Below are 22,239 nucleotides of genomic sequence, written 5' to 3'. Positions count from 1 at the left end.
GCATGGACCCAGCCGCGGTGTCGCTCTGCATGGTTTGCGCTCTGGGGTTGGAGCCAGCCCTGGGTGCTTGGAACCGGCCTAGTAAACAGAAGCTGATAAGATCAGGAAGGACAGTGAATGTGGGTTGAGGACAAAATGCAAAATCATGGTTATTTTTCTGATAAACAATATCTGAAGGCTGTCTGTGGCCCTTTCTGCACAAGCCTGTGCACCTGCACCCAGAGTCAGGCTCTTGACCCAGCCAGATGCAGAGCTGGCAAAAAAACAGTGAGTAAGTGATGGGGAGACAGACCTCCAGTAGCTCTTGGCACCCCAAGCCCAGCCTCCCCATTCCCACACCACTGCCTCTCTACTGGGGCCCCTGAGAAGGAGAAAACCATGCTGATCAGCAAAATTTCCACTTGCTTGCCAGGCTGCGGTGCATCACCTCCTGCCCATCTCTGACCCTGCTCTCAGGCGACCCACAGGGATTTAACATCCCTGCCCAAAATCCCCCCTATCTGAAGGCAGCCATCCCCTAAAACCCAGCTCATGGTGCAGCAAACCAGCTCAGCACCCCCAGCACTGAGCCCCACGCTGTGCCCATCCCACGGGGCTCAGCAGGGCAGGATGCTGCCGGCTGCGTGCCCACAGCAGCCAGCCACAAATTGAGGCCCCACTGCCCCACAAAGGCACAACCACAACAGCAATGACCCAGGACCCAAAGGATGCTGCAGGGACACCATAGCCGGGCTGCTGGTGTGGGATGATGAGCAGGGACGGCACATGCTGGTCCCCAGCTCCCGAATTAGGTCAGTGGAGTTGTAACAGCTGGCAGCGGAGCTGCCTTTCTGCAGGAATTAGGCACAAATGCCGCTCTGAGGCTTTGCTGTAAATGTGCCAGGACGGGGCTGGCGGATGCTGATGGGTCTGAACACCTGCGCTGTGACCCTTCCAGCCTGAGCGGTTTGCGCTGGGACGCCTCATGGAGCTGGAGCCCCCCGAGCTAAACTGGTGGGTTTAGCTGCCACCTTCGCGGAAAGCAGCACGTGGAATAAAAGTAGCACAGCCACGTCCTGCTGAGCCCCCACACAATGTGCCTTCTGCTCTGCCATGAGCTGCTCCCTCCCTGCACCGATAGGGTTTGGGAGCTCCTGGTGCTACAGAGCATCCACCCGCATCACGGCATGGAACCAGGGGAGCTTTTATATCCCCCCACAAACACACAGCATCTCCATTTAAGCAGACAATTGACAGACAGCAGCTTTGCGAAGACACAGGCCAGCCCTCTCAGCCCCAGAAGTGCCTGTGCAGCCCAGCCAGTCACAGGGACATGCACGGCACAGGTTGTCTCAGATAAGCCCAGAGCCAGTCCAGTTCCTCCAAAACACGACCGTCAAGTCAGTCCAGATGGAGCCACAGCTACCACCGGGGCCACAGGTTTTGAATGCTGGTGCAGGAAGAGCATGTGGAAGAGGAACTGAAATCGTCAAGTAGGAAGCAGCAGGTGTTGAGCTCGTGCCTTTTATTGTCATGGAATATTTAATTTCTAAGTAAATGGGAATGTTTATTTGCATCCTTCTCCATGCAGCTGTATTACCACAGCTCCACGTGGCTAGGGATTGTCCTCATAGATGAAAAGATTGGCAGACATCAACCTGGTATTTACAAGAACAACATTAACTTCGAGAGCGTGTTTTAAAAGGAAAAGTTTGAGGCAAATGGAAAACTAACTGAAGAGTAACGCGAATCCCGTCCCAGGATGACAGCCACTGCAAGAGCACAAGATGAAAAATAAATTGGAAGCATTTTTGTTGCCAGTGCCCACAATGAACTTTGCTACTTGAATTATGTTGCGATTTAAGAAGCTGGTCTCCTCACCACTTTCAAATGTCATCTGCTGGGCTTTGAGGCATTTACTGCTGACCACCCATCTTTATGCACAGAAATATTTTAGTAACCTTTAAATCCTCTTCGTCTCTTTGGGAATTTTCAGGACTTTCTGGGCTAGCCTTTACTGTCTGTATAGCTACAGAGATGACCTTTTGTTGTACCAAAACCTTGTAATCTGACTTCATTTTCTGGCTGCTTCTTTGTCCATAATAGCCTCACTTATTTTGTCAGTTCTTGTGTGTTTAAAAAAATATGTAACCTCACCTCTGGACCTCAGGGTTGTCCGTCAGTGCCCCAAATGAGATGGCATTTACAGACTGTACTTTTATGGAATATTATTCTCTGCTTTCTTGGAGTTGAAGCTCACTATGTAGATTTTGCACCATTCTGTGCAGCAACTCGTCTTCACCATTAGCAGCTACTGCCAGATCTGGACATGCCATGCAAAATTGCACTGCATTCAGAAGGGGAGTTGGTTGGTTGGCTTTTTATTATTATTGTTTTTAAACATCCAATTTTTGCACATCACCTTGTTCCTCATCCTTCATACCCAGGACATTTTGGTTTTGCTAGGCAGAGACAGAGAAGTGTACCATAGAGATGCTTCAGAAGAACAACAGACACAATGGGAAGGTAGCACGTGGAAGAATTTAACTGATGTTCTTTGAGTAATCAGAAATCACACTATTAAAACCACACTTGTATGGACCCTGGCCCTTTTGCCTGGATCCCTTTTTTTGCCACAAATGCCCTAATTTTAGGCTTCTTCAAGCAGTTTCCATTTAAAAAAGTTTTGGCCTTCTCCCTTTTAGGATTAGTCCGAGATGCCTGTCTAGATGCTGGGGCTAAGTCATGCCCAAGCTATCAGCTCTGGGCTGATTACAAATTTGTGGTCCCAAGGATGGCGATGAACATGGAAGCCTGAGAGCCAAGGCTGACGAAACCCGTATATCTCAGGTCTAAGGACTGTGGCATCAACATGGTGCCAGGAGATTCCAGGTCAAAGCTTGAATCCATGTTTAAAGGGCTTTGTTTGCAAGCCAAGGCCCACACAACTGTACTTTGTGAGGTTGCTGAGATTTCACGGTGGAGCTAGACAGAACAGTAGTAGCAACTCCATCAACGCACTGTTAAAGGAAATACAAGAAATTCACTGAGGAAGAGGAGCAGGAGGAGGAGGAGGAAGGTTCTGGAGGAGAGAGGTGCCACCAAGCACTTCCCTGCAGGGAAGTGTGGGTATGGGAAATTGCAGATGTTTTTCCAAATCATGCATTTAAGAAGCCATTAAAACACACACATGAACATCCTTGTGTTCAGTGAAAGCTTTTTTTCTGCATCTTTCCCCAACCTTGTCAAAGCTGCCATGTATGAAAAACATTTGTCAGTGTGCATGGAGGCATTCCCACATGCCCTCACACACCACTGACTGTTTCCAGGGAAAACCATTTGACCAACAGGAAAAACAAAACAGAAAAAAAAAAAAAAAAAACCACCTTCTCTAGAGGGGGACTGCAGCCCACTGCATTTCCAAAGGCTTTCCTTTGGAGTCATTGGCAAGCTGCTCCTGAGAAATGTAGGGGCTGCAAACAGAACCCGCTGTTTCTTCAGCTCCAAGAGAAAGAAAATAAACCCTTTGAGAACTTCAGTAGAATTTCATACTGTAGAGGATGTTGCCACCTGCTGTTTAAATACATGCAGACACTAGTTTTCCTGGGCTTTGGTGGCTTTTGGTCATTTCTGAGTTTTTGCAGCCTGATAAGCCTGGTCAGTGGTGGGGAAGTATTGTATGTTCCGGTCAGGGCACTAACATTTAACTTTCTGTACTTCTAAATCAGCTTTCAGCAGCTTATCTTCCACTGTACCCTGGCAAACACCATGACATGTGAAACACTCCCTCCATGCAGAGTTTCTTCACTGCACTCAGGATTGCAGATAGGTCGGCTATCACAGCAAGCAGGCATCAGCAAAGTCTCCAGAAGTGCCCAGGTAGGTACTCAAGGGCCACGTCTGCTTTGGTGCCTCTTCATAAAATCATAGAATCGTTCAGGTTGGAAAAGACCTCTAGATCATCTGGTCCAACCTTTAAGCTAGTACTGACAAGTCCACCACTAAACCATGCTACTAAGTTCTACATCTACATGTTTTTTGAAGACCTCCAGGGACAGCGGCTCAACCACTTCTCTGGGCAGCCTATTCCAACTCCACACAACCCTTTCTGTAAAGAAATTTCTCCTAATATCCAACCTAAACCTCCCTGGTGCAACTTGAGGCCATTTCCCCTCATCTTGGTACGAGGTGAAAGTCTTCTGGGATGATGAAGATAAAAGCTGACCAAATCTTGGGGGTCTGAAACCAAACCTGAGACAGAAGTGTTTATTATTATTGTTGTCGTTTTTAAAGAGCCATAAAAAGTGCTTAAGCTAAACACACTAGGAGCAGATGTTGAACTGCTGCCCTTATTTGCAGAAGAATTAGGTCATAGTATTGAGGATTAGAGCAGTCACAGCTTGGTATTGGAAAGGGAAAGGGAAAGGGAAAGGGCTCATATTTTGTGAGAGGGTGGCTTGGTGGTCTGGAAGAACCAAGACCAATGCAGCCTGGGCTGTTCTGCAGGCACGGCTGATGCAGCAGCAAGGCTGGATCGCTGTTCCCCCTGGCACAAATTTCCCTGGGGAGAGAGCCATCAATTACACGTCCCAAAGAGAGCTTTGGCTGCAGGCGCAGTCATGGTGCTGGGGAGGGGACAGCAGGGCAGAGCTGGGTGTGCTGATCCAGGACACAACACAAAACATCCATCTGGGGGACCAGGAGAGAAAATCCAGCAGAGCTCCCTGCTCAGTAAGGATGGAGATGCGAAGTGTAGGAAATCCATCTGATTAAATCTGAACATACTTCTGGCTGTTTTCTGTAAGGTCTCAGGGCAGGATGGAGTTACATAGCTACTCTCTTCTTTTCTTGTTTAGTTACGTGGGAGTTGAATCAGGAGACTTTTTCTGTCAGCCTTTTTCCTGCTAGGGCATGGTCACCTTTATGGCTGCTGCCCTCACCCAGTGACCCAATCCCATGATAATTTCCCATCCCCCAAATGACTTCCATCTGGGTTGCTTTTTAGGATTTATATATATATTCTTAAATGCCGGGCCTGGCCTGGCGGCCTGCATGGTCACCAGCCCCCGGCTCCTCCTGCTGGGCCCTGCGCAGCCACGATGGATCCTCAGGGTTGATGTCCTGTGGGACCGGGTCCGTCTGCGCCCGTCCTGCTCCCAGTGCCAGGAGAAGCTGCGGATGAGCTGCCGTGGCATGGAGGGGCTGCAGTCCCTGCGCCTGGGCGAGACGCTGCGGGACCGGTAGTTGGAGGGACACCACTGCTGCTGCCGCCGCCCCGGCCCCGCATTGCGCTGGAACCTTCCCCGGGGCCAGCGGGCCAAGGCCTCCCACACGGGGCGCGGCACCGGCCTCACAATGGCAATGATGGGCCGGCAGCAGAGCGGGCAGGTGGCTCTGTGGGTGGCCCAGGGCTGGCTGCAGTCCCTGCAGAAGGAGTGCCTGCAGGGGTCCAGCCGTGCTGCGTCGGCCAGCGGGCCCAAGCAGATGGTGCAGGTCTCTTCTTTTGGGGCCTCCGCTGGCAGCTCCTGGCGTGGCTGGCTCATGGTGTCTGCGGCTGCTCCGGCGTGGAGATGCTTGTTGTTCCTGGGATGCTGCTCTGATGTCAAACAGGTATCAAGCGCCTCCTGTCTTCAGCACCTCCCTCGCGGGTCAATGGCTGAACTTCAAAGACTCGCAGCCCACCAGCAGCCCCTCAACGCCTTGCGCCCCACCAGAAGGACCTCAATGCCTTGCCTGGAACTGCACCTGGGAGTCAGGGCTGTCCTTGACATGCAGCTGGACACCTGAGCAGCAGAGACGTCCTGAAGAGATCATTGAGGAGGACACAACAAGAATCTGGAGAATAACTTATCACCTGGGATGGTGATAAAGAGCCTGGGCACAAGGAAACTGTCCCAATAAAGTGGGAACATGCTTGAGAACTCAAGAGGTTTTTTAAGAATATTAGGAACGTGGTCAGCTCTTGGCTGTCCCAGGACGATGGTAGAAATGAACAGCATCTCTTGGTTACCTGAAGTGGTGGTGTCATCATAGAATCATCACAGAGCCACAGAATCGGCAGGGTTGGAAGGGACCTCTGAAGATCATCTAGTCCAACATTCTTGCTGAGAAGGATCACCTAGAGCACGTTGCGCAGGATGGCATCCAGGCGGGTTTTGAATATCTTCAGAGGAGGAGACTCCACAACCTCTCTGGGCAACCTGTGCTAGTGCTCTGTCACCCTCACAGTAAAGACGTGCCCCCTCATACTGAGCCGGAACCTCCTGTGCTTCAGTTTGTGCCCGTTGCCTCTCGTTCTGTCGCTGGGCGCTACTGAAAAGAGACCGGCTCCATCCTCTCGACACCCTCCCCTTAGATATTTATACACATCTGGGGGACGAGACGCTGGAGAGCAGCCCCGCAGAGAGGAATCTGGGGGTGATGGTTGATAGCAAGCTGAATGTGAGCCAGCAGTGTGCCCTGGCAGCCAGGAGGTCCAACCGTATCCTGGGGTGCATCAAGCACAGCACTGCTAGTCAGTCGAGGGAAGCGATTGTCCCACTCTGCTCTGCGCTGGTGTGGCCTCACCTGGAGTACTATGTGCAGCTCTGGGCACCACAGTACAAAAAGGACGTAAAACTGGTGGAGAGTGTCCAGAGAAGGGCTATTAAGATGGTGAAGGGCCTAGAGGGGAAGACGTACGAGGAGTGGCTGAGGTCACTTGGCCTGTTCAGCCTGGAAAAGAGGAGGCTGAGGGGAGACCTCATCATGGTCTACAGCTTCCTCACGAGGGGGAATGGAGGGACAGGTGACGATCTATTCTCCTTAGTGACCAGTGACAGGATCTGAGGGAATGTTGTCAAGCTGTGACGGGGGACATGCAGGTTACATACCAGGAAAAGGTTCTTCACTGAGATGGTGGTCACACACTGCAACAGGCTCCCCAGGGATGTAGTCATGGCCCCAAGCCTGTTGGAGTTTAAGAAGTGTTTGGACTGTGCTCTCAGCTCCACACAGGATACAGAAACACCAAGCAGCAGCAGGGAGTGAAGGCAAGGAGCAAACAGCTGCACAGGCTCATGCCCTAGCAGGTGATTGTGGCCAAACCTGCTTCCATTTCACTAGTACTGACACCCCTGACCTCATCTCCTGTGAGAAAGGTGACATTTTTGCTTTTGCATGGAGAACAGAGTATCTGTTCTCTTTTTCATATGGAAAACTAAAGAAAATAATGATTTAGGTGACTCGTCCAAGTTCTCAATGGTCTTTGCTAGTCAGGTGGAAGCCTGAAGGCTGTCGGCAGTTTTCAGGCTTGCATCGTAAAGCACAGGCTTTCTCTTAGTGAGAAATCAGCACCTGCACCCTGCCATGGCTCTGGTTTACCTTTGCTGATGCCCAAAGGGCAGGGCCGCTTTGGCCGGAACGAGGATGGTGGTTCCAAATTGTCTCCAGATTTTAACACCACTTTTTCCAGTATAAGCAAAATTCAGATCAGTGGAGACTTCAGAACCTCATTTACCGCTGTGCTGCTGGAAATCAGGACAGCTTCAGACAGGCACATAGTGGTTGAAACCAGGGCAAAGCTGGGGGCAAGCTGCAGCCCCATACAATGATGGGCAAGGGAGGGGCTGGAGCAGAGCAGCCCTTGCTCCAAAAGGCAGTGGCCACCCTGCAAATGATGCTGCCCTTGCAAGACAAGCACACAGTCCACAAAACACAGCATCACTGTGACTAGTGTGGGACAGGCTGTGTAAGAGCTGAAGCCATGGCACTGGATGAGACATTATTGGGTGCCACTTCTCTCCTGAGAAGTACTTGCTGTGGCTTATCTGTACTCACCTCACAAGAACATGGGGATGTTTCACTTTAGGAAGAAGTGATCCAGTGGCTTCCAAATGGAAGGAACAAACTATTTTAATATCTTCATGAGAAGCTCTTGGCAGTAGAAAACAGGTTCCTCTTGGCTATCAATAATCTTTAAAAACTATAAAATCTGCCTCTGACATTGCTACACAGCTGCTTTTTCCATTCCTTGGGCTTCCATGAGATTATTGCTAGCAGACTAGGAGGGAATTAGAGAAGGCAGATGAATAATATTCTCTTAATAAATCAAAACCACAAGTTTTATCTTGATTTACGCAGTCTATCTATCTCAGGACAAGCTGCAAGATGATCGCCTTCATTAGAAAACTGCTCTAGCTGCACAAAACAAGCATTGTGGCCACCTCAGAGACCTCTCTGGATGCCAGCATCGAGGTGATACATTACAGAAAGATGAGAGAACTTGAGCTGCACTCCCAAACGCAAGGCAAATGGATGAAGATTTCTACTTATTTCCCTGCGTCTGTCAGCAGTTTCTTCTGATTATATCGCTTGGAAACCCGGTTCCCTCAGTCATTTGCTTTTAAAAGCTCATTAGAAGAGCGCAGCACACAGAGCAGATTATTAGCACTTGCATTAAACAAAGCTGCTCACCGGGGCAGAGCTGCGGGTGCCTCGGCAGCATCTCTGGCTGGCTGCCCAGCCTGCTCTGCAGACCCTGGTCCCCTCCTGCCACCTGGGGGTCCCCAAGGCAGACCCTGATGAATTGTTTGGGCTCCCAGATCTCACAGCTGGAGTTACACAACCTGGAGACCACAGGAAGGGAAAAAAAAGACCTTGTGTGTGCTGTGCTTCCTCACTGCTGGCCATGGCCAAAATTAGGAGAACCCGTAGCAGCACAATGTAATGGTGGAACAAGATGCTGCTCCACAATCACCAGGTGGGTGAGGAATCCCATTCGCACCCTCTGAAGATTACCTCTCCTGTTTTTTACCAGGAGACAGTGCACATTTCTGAAGAGGAACATTTGGGACTGGATAAAAGCCATGGGAAGCATCCAAGAGTACCAGCTGAGTATTCCCTTGGAGAAATAACCATGTGACAGAGGTGGGAAAAATGACAAGGCAATGCAGAATTTCAGAAGTGCTCAGTTCCTGATGGTATGTGAGTAGCTCATTTCAGGAGAAGCGACAGCAGGTCCCAGTTCCAGCAGCAGGCTGGCATGCTGGCTGGCCACCAAACCTACCAGCCACCCAGCAGAACAAGCTACTCGACAGGATATGGGATGAAGCACGATCAGATTTTGGAGAAGGGAGTAATTGCCTTTCATGAACCTTAAACAGCACAAGCTCAGGAAACTGAGATGTTGGCAATGGAGGAACGTAAACTGTATTAAGAGAGGCTTGAACACATTAAGGTTAAACTGGCAAGAAACTTAAGAATTGCATGCAAAAGCTAGCCCTCAAGGAAAAGCACGTCCTTAGCTTGGGCATATAACACAGCCTGCCCTCACTACCCAAGGAGGAACTGTGTGAGCTAAGATGGACCCTTAATATACTGGTTGGCTCCACAGTTACAGCTACACCTGATTTGGCTACACCTTTTGCTTACTTCCAAAGCATAAACTGGTAATCTCCCACCCAGTCCCTGATTCCCATATTGATTTATTTGTATTGAAACCTTTAAAAACACTGTTTTAAGCTGTTTGTATTTAAGCCAGACTGAGTTGTTTCTTGAATCAACAAAACCAAACCAACCCTCTTCTCAAACAAGGACCTCTTTGTTATGCTTTTTCTGGATATTATGAAGATTACCTCTCTCCCTAGGATGTCAAATTGAGGAGTGTTTTTGGTATTGCTTGAGCAGCATGCCCACAAGGAGTACTCAAGTGATACGAGGTCACCTGAACTCAAGAGGCACAGCATGTGGCCTTTTGAGGGATCAGAAAGGGCACCAGCTGGTCAATGACTACCAGATGGGAAAGCTGCTGTGAAAAGTGAAACCCTCAACACCATTCCATGTTGTGGTTTAACCTGGCAGGCAGCTGGGCGCTACACAGCCATTCGCCTACTCCCCTCCTCCCCAACCCACAGTGGGATGGGGGAGAGAATCAGGGGGAAAAAAGTAAAACTCATGGGTAGAGATAAAAACAATTTAGTGGGACAGAAATAGAAGGGAAAATAATAAGGGAATATACAAAGCAAGTGATGCATAGTGCAATTGCTCACCACCAAGTGATGCCCTGCCATTCCCTGAGCAGTGGCAGTCCCCCCAGTTTTATTGCTGAGCACACCACTGCTGTATGGTGTGGGACAACCCTGTGGGCAGTGCGTGCCAGCTGTCCTGGCTGCGTCCCCTCCCAGCTCCTGGTGCACTCCCAGCCTCCTCTGGAAGCTGAAACTCCTTGCTCTGTGCAAGCACTGCTCTGCAGCAACTGCAAGACCAGTGTGGACAGCATTGTTCTCATCCTAAATCCAGGACGCAGCATTGTACCACCTACGGGAAGACAACTCTATTCCAGTCGAAACCAGGACACTCCATCTAAACTGGACATCAGTATTTCATGCTGGAAGCAGGAACATTAGCTCCCAGATACTTAGGATGCTGAACCGGAATCGTGGGCAGCCAGATAAGCAACCCAATATGGGAATCTATTTCACATCAGAAGTAAGCCCCAGGTTTGCGGTCTTTATTTGCTTTTTCGTAACGCACACACATCTTCGTATCTATCCCCTGTATGAAAGTAAATATATAGCACGCACATTATAAATATATGGGCTGGTGTAGCACCACTTTCAGCAGGTCTGTTTGCAGTGCCATGCATGACAGGCCCTGTGATTATTTTCCCTTCCTCACTACCTTAACAGAACACAATCAACACTGCATTGAGATGTTCTAAAAGAGTAGCAAACTATCTAGCCACATGCATGCCAGAAGACTGTATTATTCTCTAACAATTACTGTTGTAGAAACACCTAGGTGATGTACAGAGCTGCTCTTTCATACCCCTTATTGTGCTTAGTTCAGTGTGTAAAGTTTAACAGCACATTAAGGGAGGCAAGAGAAAAAGTCACCTGGATGCAATAGGTTTCTGACCAACTACTATACATCAGCCCACAAAGCCTCTGCTGCAGATACTTTGAGTTGCGACACAAATAAGTAAACTTAAGTTGCTATTAAGTAAAATGAGTTTTTAATTTACAGAAATAAAATGTTTATATTATTATATATTCAGTAGGAGAAAAAGTGGGCTGTGTCATAATACTTCTTCAGCTTAAACATTTTTTTATTGGCTACACAGTTACTCTTTCAAGCTGATTTTATTTATTTCCATTTATTACGAGAGTGTGGAAACTCTGAAAAAACTCTAACTTTGGCAAACCCATACTCTTTTGGTGAAGCCCAAACTTACCATAAAAATCCAAGCATTTAAGAAACAAGTTCAGAAGGGACACACATCTTCCACCAAACGGACAATGTTCCATTTCCAAAACCAACTCAGAACACGATTTCCATATGCTCTAAACTTCCATTCAAATACAATAGCTATGTTATAGAATATTTTATGCCCTCATAGAAGAGACCTAACCAGAGCATAACCTCATTTCTGATTACCCCAAATGTGGGGGGTTGGGTGAGGGTGGTTTTAAGGTGGGGACAGAAAGAGAACAAGTACAATTAAAATGATTTGCTGATAAATTAAATCCTTATTTCAGAACAAATGGGAATGCTAAAGCACAACCATTTCCATAGAAAGCAAATCCAGAGCTTTGACCAATCCTAAAAGCAATTCAGAACTGCAGCTTCTTTTCCATGCAGTAACTTTTACCTGTTCTTTACATCATTCAGTTTCACGAATTCCACTGAAACCTGAGAGGGCAGGCAGGGCAGACACAGGAGCTGTGATATATTAAAAGATGTCAGATTTTGCAATTATTTTGCAATTCTGTTTATTTGAAAGGGAAAACTATGTCCACTTATTGATGATCAGTGTCTCCTGTTAAAAGAGACAGGCAGTGTATTTAAAAGGAGTCCTTTATACAGACTACTGAAAAGCTCTTCACTGGGAAGCTGTATGAATAAATGACATTTCCAGTAAGTATAATTCACGTAAAAGAAAGCATGGTAGCAGGAATAATACAAGTGGCATCTGCAAAAAAAAAAAAAAAAAGCTGTTCTTCATTGTTTCGCGGGCAAACAAAAGATATAAGGAGTCCACAACAGTTTAAGAAGTTACAACTGTTCTTTCTGTTCTTTAAATACCAAGTTCCTGACTACTACTACTACTAAAACTGTCTCAATTCACTTTGAAAACAAAATAAAAGGATAGAAAACAAATGCTTGCCAATGAGCTTAACAGACATTCCTGAAGAGGCTGCACATATGTGCATCTAGCTGCATTATAACACAAAAGCTTCTAGAGGGCATAAAAGACAATGCAAAAGGCAGTATTCCTAGGCCTAGAGCAGGTCTGACATGCAGTAGGAGCGTGTGGACAGCTGGTGCCCTCTTCTGGACAAGCTAGATTCTTGTTTTGCCAATGCAGAGCACAGTTGGCCCCCCAGCTACACACTCAAGATTTACTAAATTCAACAACACACAGGCATTTTCTGTACCTTAGACTAATTCCTCAGGCAATTCAAAGACAGGTCAATCAAGTCCAGTGGGAAAGAGAAAGCTGAAGCACTTCCCAAGTAAGTGCTTGGCTACACAACTCCTTTAAAATTTCTGACACAGCACCATATTACATCACAACATTGTTTATTATGTGACTTTTTACAATACAAACAAAAAAAATACAGAAATGCAGTATATGAATACAGCTAAATGCGAAATGGTGACTTTTTCTTGAGGCCATATTCCCATTTCTAGTAAAATAAAGAAAGACTGCACACAGGTAGAAACAGGTTGGTAATTAACTCCACAATTTGCCTAGAAATGACCTATAAATGCGTTTTCCTGCTACTTACCATAAAATGTAAAAAGGGAGTTAAAGGAAAGTTTTACTCACTGGTTCCTACCATATGAAAGAAGCTATATTCTATTTAGGAGGGCCAATATATGGAAAAATATCTAAATTAAACGTTATTACAAAAATGAAGCAGTAATGAGATCCTTCAGGCTAAAGAAGTTACTAAATGAGAATAGCATATATTTAAAGAATCCAAAACATAAAAGGGTTGTTATAAAAAGCTTAGGTGCACTTTAAGCCTATGACTTTTGTTTTTCCATGTGTACTTTTAAACAATGGAAGTGTCAAAAATAGGGTCAACTGTGTTAGACTAAATTACATTATTGTATAAGCTGCACTGAATGGAATTCTTGTATTATAATAATAAAGAAGCATCGTTTGCATCATATTATGGCAATTTGTCCTCACTAAAAACCGTCTTGAGTCCTTGCATTTTTTAATATCCCGTAACCCGTCAAACCACCAGAACATGATTGTACAACAGTAAAATGTTTTCTTTTGCATTAAAATGACATCTGTTTAAAAAAAAAGGAAAAAAGGTACTTAGAGCTGTTATTTTTCCAAGTACACAACACCCTAGACAATTCAAGGCATCTCATTCTCCATCAAAATTAACAAAAATTTGTCATGCTGTTAAATCCATTACTATGGATACAACTGGTGCAAAATTGGTCAAACGGATCCAACAAACACTGATGTCCAGGCTGGCATATTGGCAACTAATACATAACTGGTGGTCAAAATGATGCATTTAAAATATCTTCCCTTTCTTCTTGTTCTTTTCCAAGGTTCTACAATGATATTAAAAACAAAAAAAAATAAAAAAAACATTGTCAAACATTGAATACATGTTATTAAAATCACTTTTTATGATTTTTTTTAAATAAGCATTTTCTCAAGTCTTACAGGTTGCAATAGACTGTATGAAAATGTATTATATTCACAGTACTTGTACATGAAGTCAAGCAGTGCATTTATCACATTACCCCATCTGTGGACTAGGAGACTTAATCAGTTTAATTCTAGAAGCTTTAACTCTCCACCCTTCAGAAGTCTGATACAATCTACCTTTCAAATACAACTTTTTTTTTTAGATAGATCTGGCTATGTATGAATATAGCATTTTTCCAGATTAAAACTTGCTTTCGAAGCTAATAACAATCCCAGTATTTTTGAGAGGTGTTCATCTGTAGCTAACTGCAGTTTAATTTTTTTTTCTTGGATTTTAAGTGAATTTCTATAGTGGTCAAACACCACTGACCATTATTACTATGGAAATTTCCTTTTAACACGAAGCTACAGAACATTTACTATGAACTGCAGATTAACAATCAATTTACCTGGAGGAATTCTGTTGTTCCAAAATACGTTGCTGAGCTTCCCAGTTCGCTTTCTCATCCTCAAACTGGCGACGCTTTTCCTCTAATTCTTTGTGTTGTGCCTCCAAATTCTTTTTCATTTGCTCATGGCGTCGCTGCAGCTATAGAAAAAGTCATGAACAGACTCAGCAAGGACACAGAGCACTGCAGCAACAAACATCAGCAACTATACTAAAGTGAGATAGTATTAGTTTCTCTTCAGAGAAAGTAACTCTTAAACCAAAAGTTCTAAGGTTATGATTATAATTAAACACATATAAAAGTGTATTAAATCCCATAAACACATTGTAGAGCTTACAGAAAACTCCCCAAATGCTGCCTGAGTCACAAACCAGAGTTGTAGGCAGTTACATGCGGCAAGCAACAGGAAACTCAAGGAAATGTTGGTATTTGATGCAAACCTTAAGCAAATTACAAAATATTTTAATATCAGTAATACATAATGTAGCAGCTTTGACTTTGTGTGGAGGAAAAAAACACTGATTTCATCCTATAGTGTTAACTACATTAAGGATCTGTTTGGAAAAACATTATTAAATGGATTAATTTACTCACTAATTAAATGAATTATTAGTAGTATTACTGCAGTGAATTGTCTACACTGCCAGTATTGCCTAAGAAGTCTCTTCTGCAAGCTTCTGGTGATGGGACCGGCAATCAAATGCCCTGGATGCGAGAATGGAGACACTGTGAGGAAAAGTAATTCCATTCATGTGCTGCAACAAGTTTTTCTAAACGAGTTCATTAAAACTCCCTCTTCTCTCTTGCGAGTCCTTATCTCATGCAAACCCTTCAAAACAGATTTTACTTTTTTTTTTTTCCACAGAATCACAGAATCGTCTAGGTTGGAAGAGACCTCCAAGATCACCTAGTCCAACCTCTGACCTAACACTAACAAGTCCTCCACTAAACCATATCACTAAGCTCTACATCTAAACGTCTTTTAAAGACCTCCAGGGATGGTGACTCAACCACTTCCCTGGTCAGCCCATTCCAATGCCTAACAAGCCTTTATATACTTCAAACTCAGCATGGTCTACCGCCTACTTATAAAGATATACAATGGAGTTTACGAAGTCATATATGAAGAAAGGGGGAAAAAAGAACTTATCAGTTTTTACTTGTTCATTCAATTCAACAAGATGCCATCAGTGAAAAAAGTCAAGAGATAGTACATGAAAAAAGACCTTTTTTTGTCCTGTTTTTCATATAACAATTTATCTATGGAGTTATTGTCACAGCACATTGTGGAAGCCAGAATTATAAATGAGTTCAAAATATTTGAGACAGAAATTAAGGAAGCAAAAGTTCATCAGTACCTAAATAAACACTGTGTTCCAAACAAAACACATAGCTTTAAAACTCTCAAATTTCTGACTGGTCTACCTTAGTATTTATATCCTTTGTTTACCTATTGACTTCTTTTGATGAACAAAAAATAGAGGAAAAAAATAATGCAAGCCATCAACCTGATTCAGTATACAATGGTTCCTTACAATGCCTACACTGGCAAGCATTTCAACTACCCTGCCAAATTTCCTCACTTTCCCTCAAGTTTGGAGCCAAACTGTATCTTTATGAACACTGACTATTTTAAAACTCTTCTATTAAGCTTCTTGAGAGAAGCTGCTTCCTCAAAACTTTAAATCCATTTTCTAGTTTAATATAATTTTATACCAGTCTCTTAAAAAGAGCACACTTCAAGGGCTGCTTGAAACCCATAAAAACAATTTCACTGTGAATAAAATCCATTCACCTGGATGAGACAGAAATTAGAGTTAAATATCTATAAAATTTATGTATGTTCAAATGACACAAAAACAGTGCCAAGAAGATATGCCTGCCTCTTTCTTCATCCAGTAACTCTTATTTAGACGATCCCTTAGACACTGTATCAGAAGTTCCTCAAATGCCTTTTCAGTATACAAAGCAATTTATTATTACTAAATAAGCTGATGTAAAACATGAAAGTCTGAAGAACTTTTTTAAGCAAATGTAAGAAAACAGGTATAAAATATTCCAAAGAAGAGGGGAAAGAGAGGGTAAGAAAATTAAGGAGTATTTTAAAATACTGTGATTGTGAAAATAAAACAAGAATGTATATGAACATTATATATGAACATTAAAGTTGCATTTGAAGTTTGTGCTTATACCATTTCAGCAAAGAGAAGAAGCTGGGAAAAATAACTGAGTTTTCTTTAAACATAAAATGTTGGAAAGTCTTGGAGAGAAGAGCCATCTTTGTATTTGTTCACTTTCAAGCCTATTTAAGACATTTTCATTACCTCAGCTTCAGAGTCCTTCAGTTTCTGAACTTTTTCTTTGACTTTCATCTCAAACACCTGTTCCATCTCCATTTCCATTTTTTTCATTTTGGCTACATGCTCTCTCCTTTCCTCTTCCATCTGTGCCAACGGGCTCCTGCCACAAATCCAGAAGAAGTAGTTAGCTAATAAAAACTTTTTTTTCTTTCTGTTACATTTGGGTATCTGTCTAAAAAAAAGATAAAAATGCTGAAGCATTATGATAAATAACACAGCTTAAATTCATTTTGCATTATTTTATTAACTGTTAAGTTAAGCTTCCTACAAAAAGGAAATTTCACACAGTATCTCCCCCCTCCCCCCCCCCCCCTTTCGATTTATCTTACATTAAGGTTAAAGAAGCTCTTGACTTTATATCTTTGGTAGAACCTGGTCATGGGTAGGGAATAAATCAAAGTTACAAGTAATAAAAAAATGAGTATCTTCCAAGTGATCTTCAGGCATCTTGTTCTTTGCAGTTCAAATATATATAAAAATCAATAGATAGAACTTTTATGTAGAACAGATTAATAAAAATTTTTAACAGTGTTTCACACAGAAGTCCCATTTTTCCTTTAAATTGTCACTGTTAAGAGTGATCATAAGCATAAAGTTTGCATGGCAACTGTGTTGAATGAGGTGGTCATACTTCCAAAGAGATAACGTAGCAAAAAAGTTTTGGGCAACAGAACATTCATAGAAATGCTAGCTGGAAGACTTTCCTTTAGAAAATTATTCATTAAATTGATGTATAAAAATAATATAGTTATATATATATATATGTGTATATATATATAATATATATTTTTTAGTGGTTGCTACTTTTTGGAATTCTACAGAATTTTTAAAGCTGTATAAGCTTGTGACCCACACTAACATGGTGCAAGCTCTGAACAGCAAATTTCACAATAAATACTCAAACAGGATGATTTTGATCCAAGGATGATTGCTATATACAGCCTTATCGTAAGAATTTCATGCTGTTCAACAAAAGCAACCCAAACAAATCACTGGCCTCCTATTTTTTAGTTTTGAGTATGCATGGCTTTGGAAAACATCAGTTTTAGTTGTCTTATTGATAAAAATGGAGAAGAACTGAATATAGAAGGACAGTTACAATCAACAACAGAGGCTATCTGCTGTAATGTATGCATAATTTGCTCAGGCAAGCAAATTATAAATTAGAGATGGCAAGTTTAAGCCCTACCAGAAATATTATTTTCACTTTCGGTGCTTAAAACAAACATAAAAACCCCAAACTGTTCTGCTTCAATTCATGCAGCAAAAGCACTGTAGGAGGCAAACTAATTAAGGAACACCAGCAATGACTGAAATAAAATTAGCAACATCCATTTTGATTCAGAATTTACACTCATTCTTAAAGGAATGAGCTTACATATCAGCATAGTTAAGATCTGTTTTTTAAGATCTGTTTTTGACTGTTAATGGCTCAGTTCATCCCTTATGCTGCTCATTTTTGACAACTAGACATACAGTGAAAGTAAGCAGGGCCCCATAAAGTTAAGGCCACGTGAACAGTTTTTCAAATACCAGCATTTTAAACGTGCTTTAAGGTGACGATCGGGAGTGGTAAGGAGAAAGAAAATGGCATTTCCACAAAAATCTGATTTGAATCTGAACTAATAGTTGCCAGTTTGGACTGGTGAATAAAATTCCGTATTACATATGGAACTGAAACTGATCCTCAGTTAATGGTTACTCTAGCCATTCAAAAGGCCAACTGCTAGGAACTTTTGTCAAGGAAAAAATTTGGTTAAACATGGGTCACATATAATAATACACAAAAAATCTTGCGTAAGAAGAGAATGAAAGAGGAGGTGAGTAGCGGTATTTGTGTAAGCTAACCATCTGTCCTAATAAAATATTTCATTGTTACCTTTTAGAGGTGTAAAGTTCTCAAATATGCCTGCTCTTCAAAAATTAACCGAGACATAGATCTGAATACTAACAGATCATTGCTGCAGTTTCTACAGACTTGAAAGGGAAGTAGTACTGTCCTTCTGTTGACACGCCTAATTGTCTTATACAGATGTCAGGCAAGCTTATTTGAGAATTTGAGAAAGTGGCAAAAAACAGTCTGCATAGAACATTTGATAAACTAACACGCGAACATTTACAGCTGAGATCTTTACAACAGAGCTCACAGCTAGTTTTGTTGGGTCATAAGTATGTGACATGGGTAAGCACACATTATCCTTTATTTCAGGATAAAATAATTACAAGGGGCTTAAACAAAAAAGAGCTAAAGACAAAACAATAAATAAATATGTAAAACATTTAACTGATTTAACAGGATGTATGTTAAAGCAGCCCTCTAAGATCTGCAAAAGTTAAAAGTTATTCTGCATATGTGCAAAGTGGAACCTCTGCAAGCCAGTAATAAGATAAACCCATGGTCAGAGAAGGCTGAAGTAATTAATTTCCCAATCCAATGAAAACTTGTAAATTACAGATAAGTATAAAGAATTAGTGGGATTTTCATAAGCATCTATATAAACATGATGGAGCTTGAGATAGAAACTGAGTAAATTTCACCATTTATGCACTGAACACAGCCTTTTCTACTCATTGCTGAAATTTGACCATATTTGTCTGAAGCTTAGCCAAAAAGTTCCTAAAGAGAAAGGGTTTTTACAGAGATATTTGTCCCTGAAATTATTTATAAGTTCTTAAAATTTACGTTATCACTGCTTTATAAGGAAAACAACAACAACAAAAAACAGCTAGGGAAAAAAAACAATGCCAAGAGCTGGATAACAGAAAAACTGTTTTAATTTGAAACATAAACAGTAAAACCCTTTTGTGTTTAAATAATTTTTGTCTAAGTTTTTTGGAAAAATTTAAATGACCACTTACATGCCTTCAACTGTGTCAAATCTAAAAAACAAAAAATACAGAGGCTTAGCTTAGCATGCTTAAATAAAACCCAAAACCAAAAAAGCAGTAATTAAAAAAGTAAATTCATATAATAGATTCCTAAAGCTAATTAATTATCTGCTCCCCAAAAAGCAAGCTTTTCACAGTAACAGGAAAGACCTGTTAGTTAAAGCTTATTATGTTTAAAGCTTCAGTTAGTAAATCACTACACCGTGTAGATATTAATGCAGATTTGATGTGCAGGTATTTCAGCAATAGTTTACCTAGAGTATGCAAGCTCTTAAAGCGATTTTAAATATTTTAGTGACACAAACAACCACTTGCTATAAACAAGTTTTATGAAACCAAAACCATATTGAGGCTTATCTACTCATTAAAAATTATCTCCTAGTAAAGGACATTATCAATGATGTCCTTGTATTAATGAAATTAATAATGTTCCTGTGCTGCAAAAAGAGCATTCACATCAATGGCCAGCAGAGGTCTCACGGAGGCTGTGCTCAGCTCTGGAGGAGGCTTCACTGCAGTTATTTCCCCCGAGCTTGATGCTTACCCTGAGCTTGTGTTGGGTTAGCATTTCACATACACCGTAAGAGGAGAAAAAATAGTTTGAAAACAAGATTCTCATATTAAATCTCACAACAAGTAAGATGGGTTTAATACTCTAGAACTATTTCACTGAATTTCCTTCTCTCTGGTGAAAAGGAAGCAGAGAATCTTATCTTGGCTTTTTGGTAAGAAAACAGTAAGAATATGGTCAAAAGGAGTTAGAAGTAGTTTAACTAGGCAGTTAGAAGTATTTATGCATTGTGTATTTTGTGACCCAGTGTGCCAGTTTATTGAACAAATCCCTAGATAAGTAAGGCTGATCTTTACAATATACAACATGACTTTCAAAGAAATAAGGTTTTATGTGGAAACTCACTGAAATATCAGCTTCATATAGCAAATTAAGAATTTTATATTTCAGAGCAAATGCAAATTTTAGCATATGCCACATAGTGCCACATGTAAAATTATAGTTACTGCACAGTGTGAAGAGAAGTTATCGATATACCTGAAGATTACCCTTGATGATTATTCATATATTATTTAAGAGATGGAATGTGATCTTGACAATTTGAAGAAATCAGACACTAAACCTAAACACAAAAAGGCTACGTAATCATGGTGCATGCTTTGGATGGCTCTTAGGTCAGTGTGTTACTTGTAGAAAAGTCTATTACAGTTTACCAAAGCAAAGGAGGGAAAATCAAAGAAAATTATCATCTGGACAGAACAAATTGCTTCAGTTCATCTGCACAGTATTATTAAATCTCATGACATGGACTCATACTGATTTTCAACATTTGCACTTTTGTTCAAAGAAATAAGTCAACAGTTGCCTGAAAAATAAAGATCTGCTAAGTCAGAAAAATATAGCTGCATTAAAGGTTTAAAAAGGTTCTTCTGGTCTCCGATAGCTTTTGGAGAAGTGCAATAACAGAGCTTGTACAATCTCTGCTTATATATACTCTTCCAGTTACAAAAGGAACAGCAACTTAGGAGTTTCCAGAGCCAGAGGTTGTATCTGTGTTTAATAGGATGCCTTGTAATACCACCAGACAGCATCAGAGCATGTCTCCTATTCTCAGATAGAGACACTGGACACATCTCCCATTAAAGAATCAGATTTCCAGAGGACAAGTCAGATATTGGCTCCATTTTGAGACACAGGACACTTCTTTCAAAAAAGGAAGCAGCCAAAACATAAGATTCCTCAGGGGATGCACAGATAAGCGTTAACCTTCATTCTTCCCCCTTTCAATTCATTTCTAGGAAGACACACATGGTTATTAGGAAAATTTTCTCTATGCTGCTTCACCTATACTAAATTCAAAACCATGAAAGCACATTAAGCTTTAACATGCTTTTTGGCTTTAAAAAAATCCTGATAATTCAACATATGGATAAAGTAGCAAGACAAGAATAGCATCAGCTGCTTAATAACCAGCACGTGCATTCATGATTTATAATTTTTTTAAGTCACCCTGAGTTTGAAGAAAAACTGCAAAAGATTCAAAATTCGTTTTAAGTTTGCAATAGACTTTGCCATCTTTCAGATGGCTGAATCAAACTGATAACTTGAGAAAAAAATGACAGCTCAGAGTGCCATCTCTATTATTCACCTCAGAGATTCAGTGCTGTAATATTCTGCACAGCAGATTTCTTAGCAAGAAAATCAGTTCCAAAAGGCACTTTTAACTATAAATATTCAGGTGGAACAGCACAGTGACTTCAGATGACAAAAAACTAAGCATGATTCTGAAAGCAAAGTAATTCCAAACATTTGGAGCACAAATTCTAGTGAAAAAAAGTTTCAGCAATTACTTCAGCAACTGATTGACAAGATTGAAAAGATTGAAAGAGGAACAACACAAACATAGCTTTGAAGTCCTTCTGGTACAGGTATATATATACAGAAATGCATCTTATTTTGTTTGTAGTATGGGAATCAAAAAAATCACTTTTTTTTTAAAGAAGAAAAACAACAAACAGTACCCTGGGTATAAGTAACAGACTAAGTTTGTAGGTACAGACTAACATAAATACAAACAGGCACAAAACACAGAAATAGTAAATGTTATCACAAAAAACAAGGTTCTTCTAAATCTAAAGAAAATCCACTGAGATTTGGAAATGGAGAAAAAACTGCTACTAAACACTACATTAAAAAATCAAAACAAATTCCTATGATACACAAAAGAGCAATAAAATGTTTCACTTTTCAGTACAGTAATAGCAAATAGCACAGTAAAAAATACAGTGAACAGTACACTAAAAAAAGTATAACAATAGCAAGTTAGATAGATACTGGAGGCAATGAAGAATTTTTCTATTCTGCATTATCATTAACCCACTGTCATCT

At 41.7% G+C, this 22,239-nt stretch overlaps 1 protein-coding gene across 4 annotated transcripts in view; it reads right to left on the bottom strand.

Annotated features, from left to right (window-relative positions):
* Positions 1-12,523: 12,523 nt before the first annotated feature.
* The window catches only part of SEPTIN7 (septin 7), an 81,242-nt gene continuing 71,526 nt past the window's right edge, over positions 12,524-22,239 (bottom strand). For 3 of the 4 annotated variants that reach the window (XM_040545658.1, XM_040545657.1, XM_040545656.1), the window contains exons 12-15: positions 19,311-19,331; positions 16,416-16,551; positions 14,092-14,231; positions 12,524-13,542 (exon numbers count right to left, since the gene is read on the bottom strand). In XM_040545658.1, the coding sequence (XP_040401592.1) occupies positions 13,503-13,542; positions 14,092-14,231; positions 16,416-16,551; positions 19,311-19,331 (337 nt within the window). In that variant the 3' untranslated portion in view covers positions 12,524-13,502. The remainder of the gene's footprint in view (positions 13,543-14,091; positions 14,232-16,415; positions 16,552-19,310; positions 19,332-22,239) is intronic. The other variant, XM_040545660.1, reaches the window with a different exon arrangement.

This window comes from Cygnus olor, chromosome 2, assembly GCF_009769625.2.
Source record: "Cygnus olor isolate bCygOlo1 chromosome 2, bCygOlo1.pri.v2, whole genome shotgun sequence".
Taxonomy (NCBI): domain Eukaryota; kingdom Metazoa; phylum Chordata; class Aves; order Anseriformes; family Anatidae; genus Cygnus; species Cygnus olor.
Note: the sequence above shows the minus strand (reverse complement) of the source record. Positions and strands in the feature narration are given on the sequence as shown.